This window comes from Emydura macquarii, unplaced genomic scaffold, assembly GCF_026122565.2.
Source record: "Emydura macquarii macquarii isolate MOO-44397 ecotype Brisbane River unplaced genomic scaffold, CSIRO-AGI_Emac_v2 contig_518, whole genome shotgun sequence".
Lineage (NCBI taxonomy): Eukaryota > Metazoa > Chordata > Testudines > Chelidae > Emydura > Emydura macquarii.
The window spans coordinates 86793-109944 of record NW_027130655.1 but is presented as its reverse complement, the minus strand read 5'-3'; the positions used below and the strand labels follow the sequence as shown (position 1 = coordinate 109944).

Below are 23152 nucleotides of genomic sequence, written 5' to 3'. Positions count from 1 at the left end.
GCAGGATTTGTCACAGAGACAATAAATGTACTATATAACTGTTAGAGAGACAAGGTGGATGAGGTAATATCTTTTATTAGTAAGAGAGACAAGCTTTCAAGCTACACAGAGCTTTTTTATGTAACCACTGTAATAAGTTTTGTTCATGTAGTTATTTACCCGAGTTCATGTACATCCATATTCTCTGCTCATATAAATAAGCAAAGCTTCATTAAAGCAATGATATTTAATAGATCAGGTTGAGAGAGTTAGTAGTTTGAAATTTAAGGGTCTTGTTCTGTCCTGTGAAACCAAGAGAAATGTTGCCATTTGGAAGTAGTGTAGGAAGCGAGGGTATGTGTTTGGGGAAGAAGTGTGTACCAATATTGAATGTTGCAATTTTTAGCATTAATATTTAATTGTACCCATTTACACTTATAGAGATTTGGCCTTCAATGAGCAGATATGTTTATTTTAATAAACTTAACATGCGAGTATAATGAAGGACTAAATTCGTAAAAGATTTTAAGGGTTAGGATTAGTTACTCAGTACATTCAAATAGTAGTAAATAAGTTAAGAATATACAATTACTATGTAGTTCTCAATACATCATACAATTGCTGATTAGTTACACAGCATTTCAGTGAAAGATAAGCAATATTGCTTGGAAAAATTACCCTATGACTCCCTTTATAATGGAAAGTAGCTCTTAATTTTAATTTCATTTTCATTCTTGTTCTATTTATAAATCATTTTGAAAAATAAACAGTTATAAATTAATTTTCTGTTATGTAAAAGAAACTTCACTGAGCAAGAGCTCGTGTGGGTGGCTGACTTTCCATTAGATTTTTAGGTATTTGTCACTCTGCTTCACCAGACTAAAAAAGATGGGGACTTTCCAGTTATTTGCATAGTCTCAGAAAAGGTTAGTTAAGTAGCTGTTAAAGCTAAAAATAGTGAGAAAACAAAAAAATTTGGCACCAAATGTGATTAATATGTAGTTGTATTAAATATGTGATAGATTAGTAAAGTACCTAGGCTCTAGTTCCAGTCCTTTTAATGAATTCAACAATTGTCCGCAGTCAGATGTTAATCCATGTTATAAGTGTAAAGGGAATGTGAAGTCACATCGATACTGGAGAGATTGTGCAGCAGGTATTACTATTCCAGCATTAAATTAAGCCTCCCCTCTTTCAAAATTATTTTTTCCAATAATAACCTTGGGGGAGGGGAGAGACAGGTGAGGAAGAATAGTATTATTCTTAAAGCTACTCTCCCTCTCTGTAGAGCTTTTCCTAGAACATTTCCCAATTCTGCCACTGCCTGGCTACCTGCTCCAGTTTTAAAGAAACTTTATACAAATCACCTCAAGGGAGACTAATAGCATGTCTGCACTGCCTGGCAGTTCGGATTAAGGGAGAGTATGGTATTGCAAAGTGCACCAAAGTTCTGTGCTGTAACTCCCCTGTGTGGACACCTTGGATGCAAATTTAAAGGGCCTTAGTTTGTCCTGTTTGAAGAGGATTACATTAGTGTGAACTAGGGACCTTTAAGCTTGTCTGACGTGTCCAGATGGTGGAGTTACCATGCAGCACTTTGGTGCACACTGCAATTCACCCCCAAAGAATCCAAACTGTGGGGCAATGTAGACATGTCCTAAACTGGTGTAGCTCAAATGTCAAGGAGACAGAGAGGAAGGGAGCATAGTGCAGACTAATAGTGTTAAACTATGTGAAGTGAGATTAGGCCACCCCCTCTTTTAATTTACACCTTGTTCTCTCCTCAGCTTTTAAATCACTCCTTGAACATTTATAAGGGTGTATAAATAAATCTAATTTACACATCACATCTGAATTTAGCCCTGAGTGCTTCAAGCCGTTTCTCAACTTGTCACAGTCTCTTATACCACATTAATATAGGGGAAAATGTGACATGCACCCGTATAGCAATACTCATATTGTGACATTTTACTTGCCACATAGCTCATTGATTTGTTTTCACCTACAAGCAACTGACTTTCTAGCTCACAGTATATTTGTTTTTATACTGAAATGCATAAGGGCCAAAAAAGTGGGCTCCTAAATTCATATTTTAGGCACCTAAAATAAGTGGCCTGACCTTTAAACCTGCTGAGCACTCAGCAACTACCACTGAAGTCAGTGAGAGCACTACAGCTCAGTTGAATGTTCTAAATAGTTTTAGATTACATTGGATTTAGACTAGACTAGATTATTGGGCTCAGTGCAGGAGTAACAAGATGAAATCCTGTGTTATACATGATGATCTAATGGTCCCTTCTGGTCTTAAGTCTACAAACCTCAGCAAGTGCAGTGATAGTTTCATGGGCCTCCCGTCCCTTATTTCCTGCCTCTCTGTACTAAAATGAATTTGACTTTTGAAATGCTGAAAATGGCTAATTTTTTGGCTGTTGTATCCCCAAGAACTCCACAGTGAAGTGGCCTCGAAGTGGAAGAAACTACCACTGCCCTTGGTCTGGTCTACCCATTTTCAAGATAATCTGACAACGTATGTGGATTTGAGAGAGGATGCAAAATTCATCTTTAAAGAAATTTGATTGCAACCTTTAACTATGGAGCAAATAGTTATTACCCCTTAATGACTAACATTACATTTAACATTAACATGGTGCAATCATCACCTTCCAAACTTCTCAAAAGATATCAGTTCCCAGAGTGAGAGACATGTATCGATCAATGAGAAACACCAGAGGAAGCAATAGCAAAGCCCCACACACTCACGTTCTCAGTGAGATACCCATTTTGTTTAGTTCCGAACTGTCAGACCAGCAAGCGTGCATCCAGTGATTAACCTATCAAGTAACTGAAGGCCAGCCTGTTGGCAGCTGAGTGCAGTGAGAGAATGCCTGGCACATTAAAGACCTCTAATCCCTTATGGCAGTGTTCTCAAACTTCACTGCACTGTGACCCCCTTCTGACAACAGAAATTACTACACGACCCCAGGAGGGGAGACCGACACTTGAGCCTGACCCCCACTGCCAGCCCTGGGCAGTGGGGATTGCACTTCGGCTTCAGGTCTGGGCCCAAGCAAGTCTAAGACTAGCCCTGGCGACCCCATTAAAATGGAGTCACAACCCACTTTGGGGTCCTGATCCACAGTTTGCAAATCTCTGCCTTATAGTATTGCAATCATTTCACTTGCTGGTATTCAAACCTGATTGTACTAAAAGTTTCTAAAGGAGCATAGAGTTAGTGGGGAAAATGGTGCCAGTACCTAACAAACAGCTTGACTGGCTGATTCACACTCAGATGCACACCACTGTACCCATTTACTGGCTTCATAAGGGAGCTAGCTTCTCTAGGCAAGTTAAAGATTAGAAGGAAGTTGACATTAACATGGAAAAGGCAGCAATAGATTGAATACAGAATTATCCTTCTGTGTAGTGGAAACCAAGTACAACATTTAGTAGTGAGGGAGGATAAACACACTGGAAACACTCATCACATTTTAACGGGGTCAACTGTATTTAGTATGCAATTCTTTCCAGATTTTGGTAGCAAATCTTAGTCTCTCTCCCTTTGTGATCAAAATTTCTCATTGACTTGTTGACCAGGTACAAAACGCAGGAGCAACTACAAATAAATGTTAATTCATGACCAGTGTTTAGGGCTCTAACACTGCAGTATGTAATGCTACTCAATTACAAAAAGTCAACATTATGGGCCAAATTTAACCCTAGTGTAACTGAAGTCAATGGAGTTATGCTAGAGATGAATCTGACCCAATATCATAAAGAGACAAGCACCCATCTCTTACTCAGTTGTGTCTCCCAGTGAGTGGTTTAAAACAAAAGGAAAAGGAAAAAAGGGATCCAACTTCTTGCAGGTGACTAACAAATGAGGAAAAAGATTAAAAGTTAAAATTAAATTAAAAAGAAGAAATATTAAAGAGGCTAAGGAATCATAAGAATTCAAGTGGACAAAACTATGGGCCTGATCCTGCAAAATCCTGGGCACCTCCTGGGAGGTGTCAAGGCCCCTCAGCTCCCAGTGAAGTCACGATCCGGCCCTCTATGAAAACAGACAATAGTAGTTCATGTATACATCAATAGCTGTTCAAGTAAATGGTACTTCAGGTACCACTTCACACTGTTTAACTCTTGACCTTTAGGCTCAGCTTCCCATTGCTTTGCTCTCTGTCTAAAGTTCCACTTCCTCATATTTAGGTTTGAAAGAATATGTAAACTTGAAAATATAGAGCACATCCGTGTATATATAAGGAAACAAGAAATTCCCCCACCCCCATAAAACAAACTAAGATTAAATTTAAAAAGTATATTTTAACACAGAAGTTAGCGTGGAATCCCTATGGATTGTCCAAAGAGTCATACAATTTTGTTTTTGTTTTACAACTCTAGTTTGGACTCTGGTTCCCAGTTCGTTCTACACAAAGTGGTTTAATTATTTTTTTAAGAGGCCAGTTTTCAGCACCTTATAAAGAGAAAACTGCTCTCATTTTGCTTTGGATAGTGATGTGAAATGCAATTAAAAAAATAATCAAACCGCACACAAAGTTTATATATGGTGAAGAGCCCTTCATATGCCATGTCAAGATCAGCCTGCTCAATGAGCCACAATGTGTGACTTTCTTATATTTTCACTTGCAACATCTCCTCTTCCCTAACTAATAGCCTTCTTGTTGTCTGTCCCATGTCAAAATCTATGCCTTTAGACACACTGCCAATTTAAAGATTTTTTTTTTGTCTGAGGATGGAACAGATTTAACCATAGTGTAACTGAAGTCAATGGAGTTATGCTAGAGATGAATCTGACCCAATATCATAAAGAGACAAGCACCCATCTCTTACTCAGTTGTCTCCCCCAGTGGTGAAACATGATGCTAGGTCAGATTCTGCTCCATTTGTAGGTAGTGCTAAAACAGATAGGATTTCAACAAGAGCAGGATTGGGCCTGTAATTTCAAGCTGCTACTTTATTTTAAAACACACTTAAGTTTAGTTATTTACTAACATGGCAGCCATGGTCGACACTCCAAAGTGTGGTCTTACATATGCACACAATTTCACCCACAAATGCAGCCACCACTAGGCTGGAACACAGCATACAACAATTACACTGGTGTATCACGGACAGGAAGTGAAGAATATTGTATTCAATTGAAAAGCTGCGGGGAATTTAAGTAGAGAGAATCTGATCAGCCAAATAAGAATTTTACTAGAACAGCCGTGTCAATATCACATCTTTTGTGAAAAGTGCCAATGGATATTTAACCGTAAATGGTCAGAAACTCCTTTGTACATCTCATAGCACAGAGATGTACACCTCATCCGCGGAGTAGGAAGTCTATCAATTCAATTGTCTATTTCAGCTTCTAACACTAGCTAGCAAAGACTATATCTAGACAAAGTCTTCTGTGACCTCATTCATGTTTCACCTAGATTGGTTTCTATTTTGTATATTTGTAATATTTATCTTCACCTTTTATAAAAATTATTTATACCAAGGGTGCCATCCAGCAAATTCTTACTCTGATGAATAGTCCTATTGACTTGAATGGAGTCTCATGTACCTACTGAGCTGTGACGAGAGGTGAACCAGAACCTTCATGACACTTACTGTTAGCAGGTTAATTAAATCCATATTTGGCTCTAGATGATGGGAAGCAGTCTGCAGGGAAACCAGTTCATTCAAGGTAATGGATAGCTGCTGCATTTTCACTATGTTTACTTTGTTCTCATCTATCCAGTCTGGAAAGATGACATGAACGGCTATCAAGTCTTTCAAGTGAACTCCTAATATGGGGATTTTGAAGCCAACAGAGTCAGCAAAAGCTTTGCGGTAGTTGCAGTAGTTTCCATTGGAGGAGACCAGTTCTGTCATCTCATTCCAGTCCTATAAATAGCCACAGAAGCAAGACTCTGTAAAACCATCCATAACATTTCTTTGATCTATTCTAATTGAGTGCAGCTTAAGCAAGTCTCATCAGGAGGCTTAATATGTCGATTTCCTCCCCACAGTCACTCAAAAACAAGTTCCCCACGATCTAATAGTTTTTTATCAAGAGCAACCTGACTAGTCTGCCTTTAAGGTTCACCACTGCAATGGTTCAAGTGTTCTGCCACTGATATATCTGTCTTGTAATACACATTACACATTAAAGATATAGGACTTTTCTGTGTACTATTTATATTTTGGATCCCTTCATAGTAGAGATGCTCTTGTACCTTTGTAACCTCAGAAGATAGATGAGAGTGAGTTTCTTTGAGACGAGAAATAGAGCTGTGGCTTAGACCTCCCACAACTGCCATCAATGTGTTAAAGTTCTGGAGATGAAGCAGCTTCTGCAGTGGAATTAAACATATCAGCATAAAGACTGGGGGTGTCTTTTGTATGATACTGAATACTTCTGCACCTGTGCTAAGGCAGATAAAGTTAGTTACTGCTAAAATGCAATGGAAATTCTATAGAAATATGGAGTAGATCGTATTAGATTATAATGATCTAGTTTAGCATCTCTGATTTCCTATAGAGCAAGACAACATAAAAACATTCAACTGTGTAATTCCCAGAATGTCATCTTGGATACAAGAAGCCAAAAATGAGAACAGAAACGAGACGTTACTATTAAATGTTCATATCTAGGAACATCTGTTTAACATTTTGATCTACAGTTAGCTCAATGAATGACCGTCAGCTATGGATGAGTAAGCATTCAGCAAGAAAGCAGCTTGCATGCATGTTGAGCTCATCAGTTTTCTGTAGCATCAGTTTCAATTATTTCATTCTATCAGACAAAGAATCACTCAAAGGTTAGTCTTACCTGTGCAATATTGATAAACTTTGTGATTACTTCTGCCCTTTGCTGGGGTGTTGGCTTGCTAAGAACCATCAGCTGGACCCACTTAGAGATACCATTAAATAATGCAATTGATCTCTCCAGGGTGGGGTTGTTCTCCAAGCAGCCATGAATCACATAGCTTTGGTAATCTGTAAACTAGCCAAGGAAAGATTTACAGTTCAGGATTGTATAGTCAAAGTGATATTTAAGCCACTTTTTATTTAAATAGTCCCACTGGTTAGACAGAGACAACTAGGTCTATCAGCTATTTCTTTAATATATGTTACATTATTTTTTATGAGCAACTTATAAAGCATTACTCTCCTCTCTCTTTATATACAGTAAGAAATATAACAACAGACATTGTGAGCATGAATTTATCACCTTCAGGAAATCAAACCTATAAGGAATGGATCAGTATGGAAAGCTACCTCTTGGAGGTCAGAAAGTGTAGGGATAAAGTGAGAGCTCCTAAAAGCCAAGCAGAGCTGGACCTTGCAAAGGGAATTAAAACCACTAGTAAAATGTTCTATAGCTCTACACACACACACACACACACACACACACACGAAAAGAAGCAGTTGGACAGCTAAACATTGAAGATGGGGTGGAGATTGAAGATAATTTAGGCATGGCCCAATATCTAAACAAATACTTTGCCTAAGTTTTTAGTAAGGCTAATGAAGAATTTAGGGGTAGTGGCAGGATGACTAATGGAAATGAGGACCTGGAGGTAGAAATTACACACTCAAGGTGGATTTCAAACACAAACATCTTAATGAGACTAAATTGGGGGTGAGAGGGCAGATAATTTACATCCAAGAATATTAAAGAAAATGGCACAAGAGTAAGGATTTTTAATGAATCTGTAAACTTGAGGGTCATATCGTATGACTGGAGAACTGCTAATATAATTTTTTTTTTAAGAAAGGGGAAAAAAGTGATCTAGGAAACGACAGCCTCAATTGTATGCAAGGTCTTGGAACAAATTTTGAACAAGAAAGTAGTTAAGGACACTGAGGAGAACGGTAATTGGGATAAAAAAAATACATGGTTTTACAAACGGTAGATCGTGCCAGACCAGTCTGATCTCCTTCTTTGAGAAGGAAACTGAATTTTTAGACAAAGGAAATGCAGTAGATCTAATCTTCCTGGAATTCAGTAAGGCATTTGATAGTTCTACATGGGAAATTATTAGTTAAATTGGAGAATATGGGTATTAATCTGAGAATTGAAAAGTGCATAAGGAACTGGTTAAAGGGGACACCTACAATGGGTCCTTCTGAAAGGTGAACTGTCAGACTGGAGGGAGATTACTAGTGGAGTTCCTCAGGGATTGGTCTTGGGACCAATTATTTAACATTTTTATTACTGATCTTGGCACAAAAAATGAGTGTGTGCTAATAAAATTTGTGAATGACACAAAGCTAGGAGGTATTGCCAATATGGAGGCGGACCGGAATATCATACAAGAAGATTTGGATGACCTTGTAAACTGCAGTAATAAAAGTGGAATAAATTTAAGAGTGCAAAGTCATGCATTTAGGGACTAACAACAAGAATTTTTGCTATAAGCTGGGGACTTTTCAGTTGGAAGTGACAGAGGAGGAGTCAGACCTGGGTGTATAAGTTGATCACAGGATAACTATGAGCCACTGATGTGATCTGGCTATGAAAAAGGCTAGTGCTGTCCTAGGATGAATCAGGCGAGGTATTTCCAGTAGAGACCAGGAAGTGTTACTACCATTATACAAGGCACTGGTGAGACCGCATCTGGAATACCGTGTGCAATTCTGGTCTCCCATGTTTAAGAAAGATGAATTCAAACTGGAACAGATGCAGAGAAGGGCTACCTGGATGATCCGAGGAATGGAAAACCTACCTTAAACAGCCTGGCTTGTTTAGTCTAACCAAAAGAAGGCTTAAGGGAGATATGATTTCTCTGTATATATACACAGACATCAGAAGGATAAATACCAGGGAGGGAGAGGAGTTATTTAAGTTGAGCGCCAATGTGGACACAATAGCAAATGGATATAAACTGGACTATCAACAAGTTTATACTTGAAATTAGACGAAGGTTTATAACCATCAGAGGAGTGAAGTTCTGGAACAGCCTTCCAAAGGGAGCAGTGGGGACAAAAAAAATCTAACTGGCTTCAAGACTGAGCTTGATAAGTTTATGGAGGGGATGGTATGATAAGACTGCTTTCAATGATGTGTAACCGAACTGCAACTGCTAGCAGCAAATATTTCCAATGGCTGGAGATGGAACACTAGATGGAGAGGCTTTTAAGGCCTGGTCTACATTGATAATGCAGGTCGACGGAATGTGGCTTCCATCAACCACATAAAGTATATGTCTCCACTGGCATGTCAGTTCCGCCGACCTAAATCACGGTAAAATTTGACTTAATAAAACCATCTCTGCAAGTGGTGTAGCGCTGAAGTCTAATTCTGTGGGTTGAATGAGCATCAATGTAGGCAGAGCACAACATAAATCAATGTCATTGGCCTCTGGGAGGTATCCCATAATGCTCTGTTGTGACCGCTCTGCACATTTGCATTCTGCTTCACTGTGACCATGTAAACAGGAAATAACTCCTCCCGTCAATCCCTGGGAAATTTTGAATTCCCATTTCCTGTTTGATCAGCATGGAGAGAGGTTGCCAGCACAACTGATCATGGTGATTGCATGCCCCAAACGCACTAGAGCCTGGAGTCAACCTAAGATCTTGGATGTCATCGGTCTGTGGGGCAAAGAGTGTTTTGGCTCAGCTCCAAGCAAGCAAAAGAAATTTGGATATCTAAGAGAAGTTATCATGCGGCATGTTGGAGAAGGGGCACAACAGGGATGCACAGCAGTGCCGCATTAAGATCAAAGAGCTGAGACTCCCTCTGTAGCCCCTGCAAAACTCTGAACTAACGCACACTTTCCTAGCCCCCACCCCCAAGTGGTCTAGGAGGAGGTTGAGCGGGGTGCAGTACATGCTGCACTCCTCGCCAATTGATGGGAGCAGAAAGAGGCCCCTTTAAGGAGTGGGAATATGTGATTCTTTCATATGTGCTCAGCCAAAATGGGCTCTGTGTCCCCTCTGAGGCCCCATACAATGCATGCAGAACGTTCAATTATCTTCCCCCCCCGCGAAGGATCACCAATAAAAAAAGTACTGCTTTACAATTCGTTACTGTTTGTTTATTGATAAGGGAAAAGAGGGAGGGGGAAGGTGGGGGGGAACTGGAAAGGTGGGTGAGGAGGAATAGGGGGAACTGGATCGGTGGGGGATGGGTAGGGGATGCGAAGTGAAAGCACAGCACAGATAAGTGGTGCACATTACTGTTGTGTCTTGTTGCAAAAGCAATTTTTTAATGCTTCCCTGAGGTGCAGTGCTCCACGATTGGCTCATTGCAGTGGCATCTGGCTGCTCAAAATTTAAAGCCAGCCTATCTGCCTCCACAACCCAACCTAATGGGAACATTTCCCTCTTTGTATCACAGATGTTACAGAGCACATAGAAGGCAGAGATAACTATTGGGATGTTTTATTCAGTAAGGTCTAATTTAGTGAGTAGACTGCGCCAGCACGCCTTTAAATGTCCAAATACACATTCCACCACCATTCTGCACTTGCTGAGCCTATTATTAAAACGCTCCTTCTCGCTGTCCAGGTGCACGGTGTAGGGCTTCATTAGCCAAGGGAGCAAGGGGTAGGCAGAATCCCCCAGGATCACTATAGGCATTTCAACATTGCCAATATTTACTTTTTAGTCAGGGAAGAAAGTGCCCACCTGCATCTTTTTGAACAGACCTGAGTTCCTAAAGATGCACGCGTCATGCACCTTTCCAGACCACCCCACACAGATGTAGGTGAAATGTCCCCTGAGATCCACAAAGGCCTGCAATACCATTGAGACGTATCCCTTTCCATTTGTGTATTCTGTGGCAAAGTGGTCTGGGGCTAAGAGAGGGATGTGCGTGCCATCTATGGCCCCCTCCACAGTTTGGGAATCCCCTTTGCAGAAAAGCCTTCCATTAGGGTCTCCAGGTTTAACAGATCTTCAGTTAGTAGTCATACATACAAAACTGGGTTATCCTTTTTGAGGTTCCTGAACACCTGTAATCCTAATATTGTTCCTCTGGTCATTGTTTTAACTATCATCCAATTTTGTCTGAGGAACGCCCTACTTTTGTTCCAGATGCATGACTCTAATCAGGAGACATGATCTGGCCTGAATTTTGCTCAGTTTCCACTTCTACTGAACTCATTCTCCTCCAAACTTCAACTCCAAGGAGATCTTTTACACCTGGCTTTGTAGCAGGCATTACTATCTTTCAGCACAGGACATCTTCTGCTTAGTTCCATGGGAACAATATCATCTTGCTGTAGGGTTTATCAGTTTTTGCAATTTAGTAAAGAAATACATTAGCAAGATCTGCAGGTAAGCTGATAGAGACCAATATAACAGCTGCCCTCCCAGTGTATGCTTATGCTTACATTACTATTTTAAGCATTTGGGATCCAAGGTTCTGTTTTGTGTTGGGGAGGGATTAGAGCAAATGAAGGGGTCAAATGTAGGGGCCTACTAATCCCAACAGTGTCCCTTTAAGAATACAATGCTAGAAAGTCATCCATAAACATTGCAGTCCACAAACCAAGAACTAAAAGAGAAGGAAAACGTCAATATGTTTTAAGAACTAAGAAGTCTAACAATGGTCTTTATTTTCCCCTCTTATGCATCATGGAGCAAAAATCAAATCACCTGGTGGATGAGTACACTTCTGAATCATTAATCACCATAATATCTGGATATCTTTTATGTTGTTTATATCAAGATAATAAACAGTTTCCCTCCAAATAGGGAGCACTAACTCTTTTTCCACTTCTCAGCCACTGAGAACTTAGATGGTGGGGGAGAGAAATGGTAGGGGAAGGTTATCAAGTAGATTTGTTGCCAAAAATAGATTCCAACACCATTATCTTAACACCCAAACAGAAGATATATATCATGTTTTCTAGCAAAGGACTCACTATGAGAAATGCCTTGCCACCAGTCAGTTCCTCCTTGGGGGCTGATCAACACAGATGTTTCAGCATGACATAGGGGAGAGTTGATCTTTGAGATGCTTGATGGCTCAATCAATTTAGGGTGATAGAGATGGTGCCTGACACCTGGAACTAAATGTGGGAGTGAACCAGTGTATAGAACACTGATGTAATTTGTAAAAGGTCAGTAGTCATGTTATGTGGCAGCATAAACTTCCAAGTGGATTTCAAAAGGGAGTTGAAGATTGAAAATGTAGTCTAGTCTAGTCGTCTAGTCAGGAAGTAAACAAAAGGTATAGATGGTGGTGAGAAGGCCCACCACAGAGAAGAAATGAATTTCTTAACTAAAAAATGGGTGTTTCTGACCTCCATGATTCTCTGGGGATCTAGTTGCAATGACTTGTCTAGCAAGGCCCTTCCAAGAAAGTTCCAGATTCTGGTCTACTCTCAAGATTATTTTTTAAGGATTGAAGAGATTGGACTAGTTTTTGCCCTTTCCCTCACCCCATTAATTCTCCTGCCTTCACTGAAATCCATCCAGGTAACTCACCACTGCTGCAACAGAGACTCCCTTCAGTACATGTAAATTCTGGGGTTTCTCTGAATCAGAGGTAGGAGAGTAGGGAGGACCACAAATTCTGGAGGAAGTGCTGGAGCAGGCAAAATTGAAATCAGCTAGTAACTACATGGCAGGATGAGCATCAGACCTGAATTATTCACGTAGTGCAATAGCTAAGGCAGACGCCTACTGACAACGCAAAGAAATTATCCATTCCACTATAGGTGTATGCATGCCTCCATGCACGGTTCCTGGAACTTTTTTTCCCTTTAGCTGATCCTCTACGGCCGGCTCTGGAGCCCCTGGACCCCTGCGCACATGCCACGGTATATGAGGCACTGCCGGCCCTACGCCCCCTCACTCCCTTCTTTCTGCCAACTCCAGCACCAGGGACGGGTTGTGGAATGGACATGAGCAACACATCTCAAGAACATCAGTTACTGGTAAGAAACCTTGTTTTCTTCTTCGAGTGCTTGCTCATGTCCATTCCACTATAAGTGACTAACAAGCAATACCTTTGGAAGTGGGTAGGAGTTACCAGTGAGGTGCCCTCAGCACTGCTCTGCCGAATCCCACGTCCTCTCTCGCCTGCTGGACGATGGCGTAGTGGGACATGAAGGTATGCACCGACAACCAGGTGGCAGCTTTGCAGATGTCCTGCAGGGGCAGTCTCTCCAGGAAGGCTGTAGACGAGGCTTGAGCTCTGGTTGAGTGTGCTGTGATGGTTCCCGGAAGCAGCACCCTCACCTGCTCGTAACAGAACTTGATGCATGATGTAATCCACGAGGAGATGCACTGTGTGGAGACAGGTGAGCCTTTCATCCGGTCAGCCACTGCGATGAAGAGCTACGGCGATTTCTGAACTGCAGGCTTGCCACGGAATAAACCTCTCCCCCAAACAAGTCCAGCTTTTTATTGTCTTTGTTCTTGGGAGTGGACCCTGGCTGACCTTGCCTGTCTCACTGGTTAGCCACGTCTACCACCAGGGTTCCCAGGGCGGGCTGAGTGAACAAATACTCAAACCCTTTGGCCGGGACATAATACTTTTTCTCAGCCACCTTTGATGTAGGGGCGACCGAGGAAGGGTTTTGCCACAGGGCCTTTACAATCTTAAGGACGCTTTCGTGGGCTGGGAGGGCCACTCTTGCTGGGGCAACCACTGCCAGCACATTAAAGGGGCTATCTTCAGCCTCTTCTAACTCCTTCACCTCCAGCCCCAAGTTGGAGGCCACCCTCTTGAGCAGCTCCTGGTGCACCCTGAAATCCTCTAGTGGCGCAAAGTGGTCCTGGGAGACTGCCTCATCTGGTGAGGAGGAAGAGGACTGCCGAGGCACGTCCTGCGGGTGCGCCCCCTACTGGCGAAGAGTTGCACCCGTTGAGGGTCCCTCCATGGGGTCCGACTCCTCATCCGAGGAGTGGTGCCTATGGGCCTTCTCCTGTGATGGAGGCACAGACTGCACCACTGATGATATAATGGATTGGGGCTCCGGCCCCATCTGGATACCCCATGGGGCCCAATAAGGCCATTGTTGTGGCCATTGACCCTGGGGGCGTCGGCTCTCCCAAACTGTCCCCCCTGGGAGACCCTAAGTCACTGTACCTGTGGTGCCATGCACGTCCTCGGTCCCAGGTGCCCTTCCATGCTGGGGACCACCCTCTCGATGCCTCTGACCTGGAGGAGGAGGAGGACTGCCTCCGTCGCCACGAGTGGTGCAAACGAACGGAGGTACGCTCCAAAGAGCTAGAGGTACCTGAGCATCATCTCGGTACCGATGATTTCTGGTGCCGCTTGCCATGTGGACCTGCAGACCCCTTCAGTGACCGAGATCGGCGCTGTCCCAAACTCCTCGATGCCAAGCCGGACTCCGGCGACCGGGTTCCACGTCATGGACTGCGCAGTGCTGGGTCCTCCGACTGTGACCGGGTTCTGTGCCTCCTCAGTGCCGGGTCCTCCGACGGCAACCAGGTTCTGTGCCATTTGGGTACAGGCAAACTCCTTGCTGCCAGGGATCTGGAACGGGAGCTGTCCGAGCGCCGCCTGGCAGACCTCGACCGGTGTTGCCTCTGGTGCCAGGGATTGACATTGGCACCGAGAAGGAGTCTCCACATCCCGTGCTGGAGCAGGTCAGCTCAACAACACCACCTGGAGCGACTGCTGGGGGAGCGGTTCTGCTCTACCCACGGAGACGGTCCAGCGGGAGATCTTCCTCCCCGTAACGGGGATCTCCACTGCCCTTCATGGGGACCCAACGCGGGTTTCCCCTGTGACACTGGCCTCTTCCTCCCTCGATGGAGGGGGTGGGGCAGAAATGGTGTAGGCAAGGCCAACAAGGCTCTTGCTGCCTGAAAAGCATCCAGTGTCGATGGTGTTGGCAGGGGCACTCTCCCACTCCCAGGAGTTGGGGGAGGCTCCCTGACGGAAGATGCAGGCACTGGAGAAGACTCAACGGGCTGTGGCTGATGCATCTCCGTACTTGACCCTGCCCATACCGATGGCGCAGGGGAGCATCCGCGCTCTGTGCGCTGCTTCTTCCTCTTCGGTGCCAGCGATGTTGCGCGGTGCCGAGTTGAGGCCGGTGCCGGCAGTGCACTCTGCACCAAGGTCAGGCTCAGTACCGAGGCGGAGCGGGTTGGCTCGGATGCCAGGTGGAATGCTTCCTCCATTAACAGGGCTTTCAACTGGATCTCTTGGTCCTTCTGAGTCCTCGGTTTAAAAGCCCTCCAGATCTTACATTTTTCTTTCCTGTGGGCTTCCTCTAAGCACTTAAGACCTCGGTCCTGGGGGTTGTTGAGCAGGAAGTGGGAAGCAGGAGGCACACGGCTTGAATCCCGGCGACCGGGGCATGGCTCAGTCGCTCAAAGTCCCCGCAGGGACTTGCCTTATCTCTAACTACTCTTAACAACACTTAACAACTACGTAACTAACTAAAACTAACTTAGAATATCAAACAAGGGGAACAGTACTTGCTCCAAGCAAGGTTAGTTCCAGCAACCATCATGGGTGGAAAGAAGAAACTGAGGGAGTGCAGGGCCGGAAGCGTCTCATATACCGCGGCATGTGCTCGGGACTCCAGGGGGTGTTGGAGCTGGCCCTATGGGATCTGCTAAGGGGAAAAAAGTTCCAGGTAACTGTGCACAGAGGCGTGCACACACTTATAGTGGAATGGACATAAGCAAGCACTCAAAGAAGAAACATGACTGAGGGTGCTCAATGTATTTAGTTTAACAAAGAGAAAGTTAAGAGGTGACTTAACAGTCTTTAAGTATCTATATGGAGGACAAATATTTAATAATGGGCTCTTCAATCTAATAGAGAAAGGATAACAACATGATCCAATGGCTGGAAGCCGAAGCCAGAAAAATTCAGACTGGAAATAAGACATACATTTTTAAGGGTGAGACTAATTAACCCCATTGGAACAATTTACCAAGGGTTGTGGTAGATTCTCCATCTCTCACAATTTTTAAATCCAGATTGGAGGTTTCTCTAAAAGATATGCTCTAGGAATTATTTTGGGGGAAGTTCTCTGGCCTGTGTTATACAGGAATTCAGACTAGATGATCACAATGGCCCCTTGAGATCTATGAAAACATGTCCAATTCTTTCAAACTTTCCTCATAGGGCAAGTTTTCTAAACTTCTTACTTTTGTTGCCTTCCACTGGACTCTCTCCAGTTTGTTCACATCTTTCTGGAAGTGCAATGTCCCAAACCAGATACAGTACTCCAGCTGAGGCCTTATACCAGTGCCAAACAGAAAGGAACAATTACCTCCTGTGTTTTACATATGACACTCCTGTTAATAAATCCCAGAATGACATTTGCCTTTTTCACAACATCATCTCTGACTCAGATTCCATTTGTGATCCGCTCTAACCCCCAGATCCTTTTCTGCAAAGCTGCTGGCTAGACAATTTCCCATTTGTATTTCACAAATGCAGCACTTGACACTTGTTCTTTATTGATTTCCATTTTACTAATTTCAGACCAATCAAGGCCATTTTGAATTCTAATGCTGTCCTCTAAAGAGTTTGCAATCCTTCCCCGCTTGGCATCATCTGCAAACTTTATAAACATATTCTTCACACCATCATCCATGTCGTTAATGAAAATATTGAACTGTACTGGACCCAGGAAGGACCCTGGTAGAACCCCATTTGATTCATCTTCTCAGGGATTATAAATATTCTCTACAATGAAATGGGGTACAACATAAAAGTGTTATAAGCAGGCAAACTCAGTTTAAGCATGCAGCTCTGGTCAGATTATAACTGAATAAAACAAGTTGTAGGCTTCTTACAGCAATCCTTCTAAAAGATTTATGCTCCAGAAAAGTGAGGTGTTCAGCTAATTCAATGGGCTCCAGATGGTCAAACAGTAGGCAGGCTTTTCCCTTCTTGGAAGTTTTTTTCCTCTGAGTGACTCTTCTCATCCAGTCATAGGAGGGACTGCAACAGAAAAGAGGTACAATCAGCATATCCTGTCCAAGCAAAAACTCATGTGAACTGTAATCTGGGCATACAGAATAAAGTTACCAAGAGACAGATGAAGAGTTCCCTGAACTATGCCATCCAACATATTGTGAACACTCAGAATAGAAGAATCTCTTTCGGTTTGCAACAGCTGATAAGCATTTAATAGGTACTGTCTGAACTGATGTACAACATTAGAGCTATATATCTGGAACACAAGAACAATTCTTTCTTCTGTGTTACACTGTATCACCTAATTCAATAGGACCTAATGGCTACATTTCAAAGAAAAACATCTAAGATCAAAATCAGACCAAAAATTGACTTGGAGAATGTCTAATAAAACTGTGGGGGTGTTTTTGTTTTATTGATAATTGGAAGACCACAAACCCTGAAAAATGGAACAGAAGAAATGGCATCTGTGAGCTACATGACAGCTAGGAGAGTACTTGTTCTGCGGACATAGAACTGAGCTTCACATATACTCAACACTTTATTGAATTTTTTTTTTGGGGGGGGGGGGGGGGGGGGGGTTGTTTTGTTGTAGACTCTTCCTCCACAGGCCCATCCTTTATATTTGGCTGCTGTAGAGATTGGTAGATGAACCACTGAAATGCTATTATTTTAATCTGGAACGATGTAGACATTTAGGAACCTCTTTTCAAAAACAAAGCACTAGGACTAAGCATCCTAACTTTTGGATGTCCATGGGAGTTAGATGGCTAAATCTAAGAACTGAGAACTGGTATTTCCATTTTGTGGGAAAGTCCTAGATTTTGAATTTTGTTTTTGTCCCAAATTAGAACGAAATGTCAATTTTGAAAATTTCTTGCGAAAGGAAAATTTTCAAGCTTTGTTTCATGTCAGTTCATTTTTTCATTTAATCTTTTTAAAAATGTTTTTGTAGAAAGCAAAATTATATATAAATGGAAAGGAAGATATCAATTTTTCAATGCAAAAAATTTTTCAATAGGTCAGAATGTTCTGTTAGAACCTTAACGCGGTTGTATATAAAGCATATTATTATTTCATGACCTTATAAAAATATTTCATTTAAAAGAAAATTGAAATAAATTTAATTAAAAAATTGACACATTTTCAGGAATGTTTCAATTTGAGAAATCAGCATTTTCTGGTGGAAAAATGTTCTGCTGGAAAATTTTTGACCAGCTGTACTAAATCCATTTAAAAATGTTCACCTTTGGCTAAAATATTTATAGAAGTGAGCCCAAGCCACACTATCTGGAACTGAAATTTCCTGACATTCATGGGTGTTTGGAATCAGGGTTTTTATTCAGACCCATCTCTATTTATTTATTTAAAAAACATATGGAGATATAGCCATCTAATTCTCATCAGTATAAATGGGAAGGGACATACATCACATGGATTTTTCACTTCCAACTCCAAGTAGGCTAAGACTCTATATTCTAAGAACTGTTCTACAGTAAAACTAGATCAACCTAGCTACATCTAACCTCAAGTATAGATGCGGCTAGATTGACAGAATGATTCCCATTGTGGAACTGGATTAGCTACAACATTGGAAAACCCCTTTCTGTTGATGTAGGGATCACCTACATTATGGAACTACAGCGGCATAGTTGCAATGCTGAAGCTGCAATTCTGTAGTGACTATAATGTAGACCTACCCTAAGAATTAGAGGGTCATCCAAAGAACTGAAAATGTATCTGTGCTGGGAGTCCGTTGAAACCAGCTCAAAATTTCACATATGAAACAGCTGCAACAAACTGATCATAAAGGAACTGCAAACCTATTTGTAAGCAATTCTTTGAGAAAACTGAGAAAAGACACAGTTGTTTACCAACAATCAATGGGGGAGGAGGGAAAAAGGCAAAATTTGTTGAAGATCAATAGAAGATTCCTCCCAGTTTATTCTGCCATTCTTTACAAAAAGAAAAAGCAACTAAGCATATGCCATATTCTAAAGAAAACCCACATTAACAGATGAGCTAGTGAAGAAGTTAACATTTGCAGAGAATCTGTACTAAGACCTTGGAGGTATAAGGTTCTAATCTATTCAGGTCCTTATCAACCTGAAATTAATAATTTAGAAATAAGTATGACTAGCAACGAGAACTCCAGAGATTATCCAGTTAAATAAAAAAGCCATGGACAAACTGCCTTTGAAGTACATAAAAAACCTTGATGTAACTGAAATAATCAAATTCAGCATTGGGGGTAGTTTTGTTTATTTTGGCATGGAAGGGGCAATATGAAAAGTCTTGAGCCTCCCTGATGACATGAGAGAATTGCAAAGTATATAAATATATTGCCATCCTTAACTACGTTGTGTTGCATGCTCAGTGCCACATCAGCTTATTCTGTATGGAGAGATCATTGTTGTAATACTTAGCAACAACAACAAAACTGTATTCTTTACTTACCTGGCACTAGCTTTGCAACCTATAGATTCAGGAATAATATATATTCAGATTTATATAACAATACAGCAAGGAGAGGATTCTTCTTCACTACAATTCAATGTATGCCAATCTATAATTATCCCAAATGGTATTTGATGTTTTAGAACTTTATTTCAGTTTTGAAGAGAACTTCACCTTTTTGATAACCTTCCTAGTGCTCTCCATACAGTCCCTTTAAAACAAAATGGGATCCTTAATATCACATAGTGCATTCTGTACAGAGTAAGGGCTCTAGTGTTACAAAATATGGAAAGAAAAGTGCTGTGGAACCTGACAAATGGTATTCTTACATGCTGGAGATGTCAATAAGTTGGACATGGTCCTCATAACCAAGCTGGCTGGCTACTTCCCGGAACTCCTCAGTCAGACGAATCAAACCAAGATCCAAGTTAAATTCTGCTGGAAATTCCAAAATCCAGTACCTGAAATCATGTGAGAAAGATTATCCAAAGATCCAGGCACAACATTCTGTGGCTGCATAGATGCATGCTGCGATCACTCAGCCACATACCTATGGCACTCAAAAGAAATCATTGGCGATCCAAAGTCATATGTGTGGTAAATAACAGTCCCACCACTGGCCTTACCAATAACTGAACCAGTATGCTTGAGGAATTCTTACATGCTTTATCCGACAGAGGACAATGATACATATGCAAAAGCTTCTTATTAAATACTTTCCCCAAGTTAACACATTCCGTGCAATGGGACATGGTGGCATTCTTCTGAGGTGCATTTCAATGTGAGTTAGGCACCTAAATGTAATTTGCCCATTTCAAAATATTTGCCACATTGAGGTGTAAGGCCTTGTCTATATGGTTTATACTGAAAAAGCTTTCCCAAAGTGTGAATTTAGATGGATATAGTTATGCCAGTAATATACTCCCATGTGGACACTCTTGTTCTAGCATGAGTGGCTTTTTTTGGCTTAGCTTAACCTTTTCCCAAACAACATAAACTAAGCCGAAGAAAGCCTCTCATGTTAGAACATGAGCAGCCACATTGGGATAGGTATGGGAGGGTGGTGTTACACCAGTACAGCTACATCTGTTTAAATTCATATCTTCGCTTGTACTGAAAAAAACAAAAAACAGAACATTCCTGTGCAGAGAAGGACTTATTAGATCAATATTCAGGTATAATGGGTGAAATTTTCTGATGTAGACAAGGCAGCACCTGCCATACATTCTCCTGATCATATATAGCAGGTACTTGTGGCAGCCCTAACATTGCTAAAGCATCCTCTCTTAGGGTATGTTTCACTGCAATCAAATGTGTTAACATGGGTTATCTAATCCACATTAAAATAGCAGTGAAGACAAGGCAAATTTGTTTTTAGCTCAGGTTAGCAGCTCAAGTTAAAACCTAGAAGAAAGCCAGGGTTGAACCTGAGCAGCTAACCCAAGTTAAAAGTAAAGTTGCCTTCTCTTCATTGCTATTTTAACTTTTGGAACACACCACATTTTTGTTTGTTGTTTTGCAAAGACACACCCTTGGTTTGAATTACCTAGGGTTCATGTGAACTGAAGCTAACAATTAATCTTTCTAGAACATTCTAGAATACACTATGATGTACCTCCCCCATCTTTGCATGCTGTGCCAACATAGTTTAAGTGCTACACCTCAAAGAACAAAATACCAGTGAAACTGTAGCATGAGTTTTCAATAAGCTCTTTAGCTTGATACAGTGGAAGTGTTCAAAAATCTGAATAACCCTAGTCAAATAACTGTGCTCTAAATAGGATTTCCCCCAACCCCATGTCCATAAACTAGTCCAAGCATAGGTGGACTGACTTAGTTTAGGATTTTTTATTGTTTGTAAAAATGGACTATTTAGAGCTATAAAAACAAAATCCCAGTGAAAAATGCAGCATTTTTACCTCATGAAACAGCAGATTTTAAAACGGAATTCGCTGCAGTTTTCCCCACTGGCATCTCTATAGGTAGATTAGTTAAAGAAAGCTTCATGATCATGGTTTCAGTAACATTTTTTACTCTGCAGCTTTTTGTTTGTTTAGAGAGTTTTCACTTTTATACAGGATAAAGTATTTTTACATGCACTTATTTCTCCAAATTAAAATGTGCTATCATTTGAGATGAGATAACACACTGAGAAATGAACAAAAACCTGAGCATTACACAGTTAGGATATATAGGCACCATTTCCAGTTTGGCAATTTGCCTTTCGTCCTAGCAAAAATATGCACCCAATACACTATTTCTGAATATTCTGCTGGACAAATAATGTCCCACCAATGCAGGTTAATCAAGGATATCAACAGATATTGAATGATTACAGAGGAGATTTTCAAAAGCCACTCCAAAACTACTGTTTAATGGACAGATTTTACATGTTATCACAGAGATACTTGTCTTCCAAAGTGTTAATGCTAGGCTGTAGGATCTTTGAAAGGATATATGGAGAGAAGTTTGCCTGCCAGTTCTGTGGAAGGCAGATACCACCGGTGCATTAAAAGAACCGTTCTTGGCAAATGACTGGTGCCCAGATCTCCTTTATTATCTGTAAAACAGAGACACTATTTTAAGATAAATGACCTGCATTATTCTAGGGCAGAGATCAGCCAGTTTCCAGATATTATGATCTATTCCCTCTCTTTAGGGAAGTCAGAGGTATTAATGTTCAAAATGAAAACATATCCAGTGCACTGTCCATTGAAATATCTTTAGAACAGAAACAGAGCTTAAAACAAGTAAATGCTCCTCTAGTAGTGAGTCAGCAAATTACGTCTGTAGCACATTAATAGATATTAAATTGTATCAGCGTAAAATGAAAGAAAATATATATTCTCCTTCTTTCCCAAAATCTTTATTAAATATTACTTAAAAGGTGGCACCGTAGCAATGTTGTTTCAATGTGAGTGCCTTCTTCAAACTCCAAGGGGGATTTTAAAAAAATCTTTGAACAAGAAGAGAAAATTGATATCAACTGATAATAACCTATTTACAATGCACCCAAAAGCCAGAATTCTAGATTAGCAAGACACTAATTAGAAGTTCAGCTGGATGTACCTAATTTTAAGTGACCATCAGAAAATTCAGTCTTGTCGTTCACTGATAAAACTGATCATGATGACCAACTACCACACTCAAATGTGTGTGTATTGGGAGGGGCTAGCAGGGGAATGGAGAATGTTTCTCCAATTAGAGAGAGTATTTAATTAAGAACCAGAGTAAACCAGGACAAAAGACAAAGAGGAATGGGAACCACAGATACATTATGGACTTCAGTAGTCAAAAAAGAAGTGTATGTAGGTATATGGGGGAAAAGGGAAGGAGGAATGATAATTCCAGTATGTAAATGGCCTCTGCTATCTCTAGTTAAGTATGCCCTATGTGGAATTTGCATCATTTTAGGGCCAGATGTGGCAACTGGATGTGCATGGATGCAGTGGTGTGCCTGCTTAGATTCAGTTGCAGGAACTGACCCTTGGTGATTTCATCTCAGCCCTGGTCTACATTTATCTGGAAATTCGGCAGCAGTCAATGGGAGTTACACAAGCTACGCAGAGTAGCTTGCAAACTCCCATCGACTGCTGTGCTTCCCCTCTGTGCTCTGTCTTCACTGCACCGCGCCGACGGGAACGCAGCGCTACGCCACTTGAGGGGGTGGATTTACTGCATCGACTTCCTGATCGATAGAGCGGTCAGTGTAGACCCACTCAATCGATCCAGAAAGATTGATCTGACAACGGTGACTTTGCCGCCGTCAGTATAGACATACCCTCAGATAGTGATAAAATATGTAACCCTTTCCTCAAAAAGGAAGGCAAATTATAACGTCATTCAAACCAA

General features: G+C 41.4%; 1 protein-coding gene across 6 annotated transcripts in view; it reads right to left on the bottom strand.

Annotated features, from left to right (window-relative positions):
* Positions 1-23152, bottom strand: part of RASGRP3 (RAS guanyl releasing protein 3) — a 91067-nt gene that overhangs the window by 26106 nt on the left and 41809 nt on the right. For all 6 annotated transcript variants that reach the window (XM_067539096.1, XM_067539099.1, XM_067539095.1 and 3 more), the window contains 7 exons: positions 21758-21860; positions 21220-21282; positions 19630-19761; positions 16720-16867; positions 6800-6973; positions 6204-6320; positions 5596-5871 (listed from right to left, as the gene is read on the bottom strand). In XM_067539096.1, the coding sequence (XP_067395197.1) occupies positions 5596-5871; positions 6204-6320; positions 6800-6973; positions 16720-16867; positions 19630-19761; positions 21220-21282; positions 21758-21860 (1013 nt within the window). The remainder of the gene's footprint in view (positions 1-5595; positions 5872-6203; positions 6321-6799; positions 6974-16719; positions 16868-19629; positions 19762-21219; positions 21283-21757; positions 21861-23152) is intronic.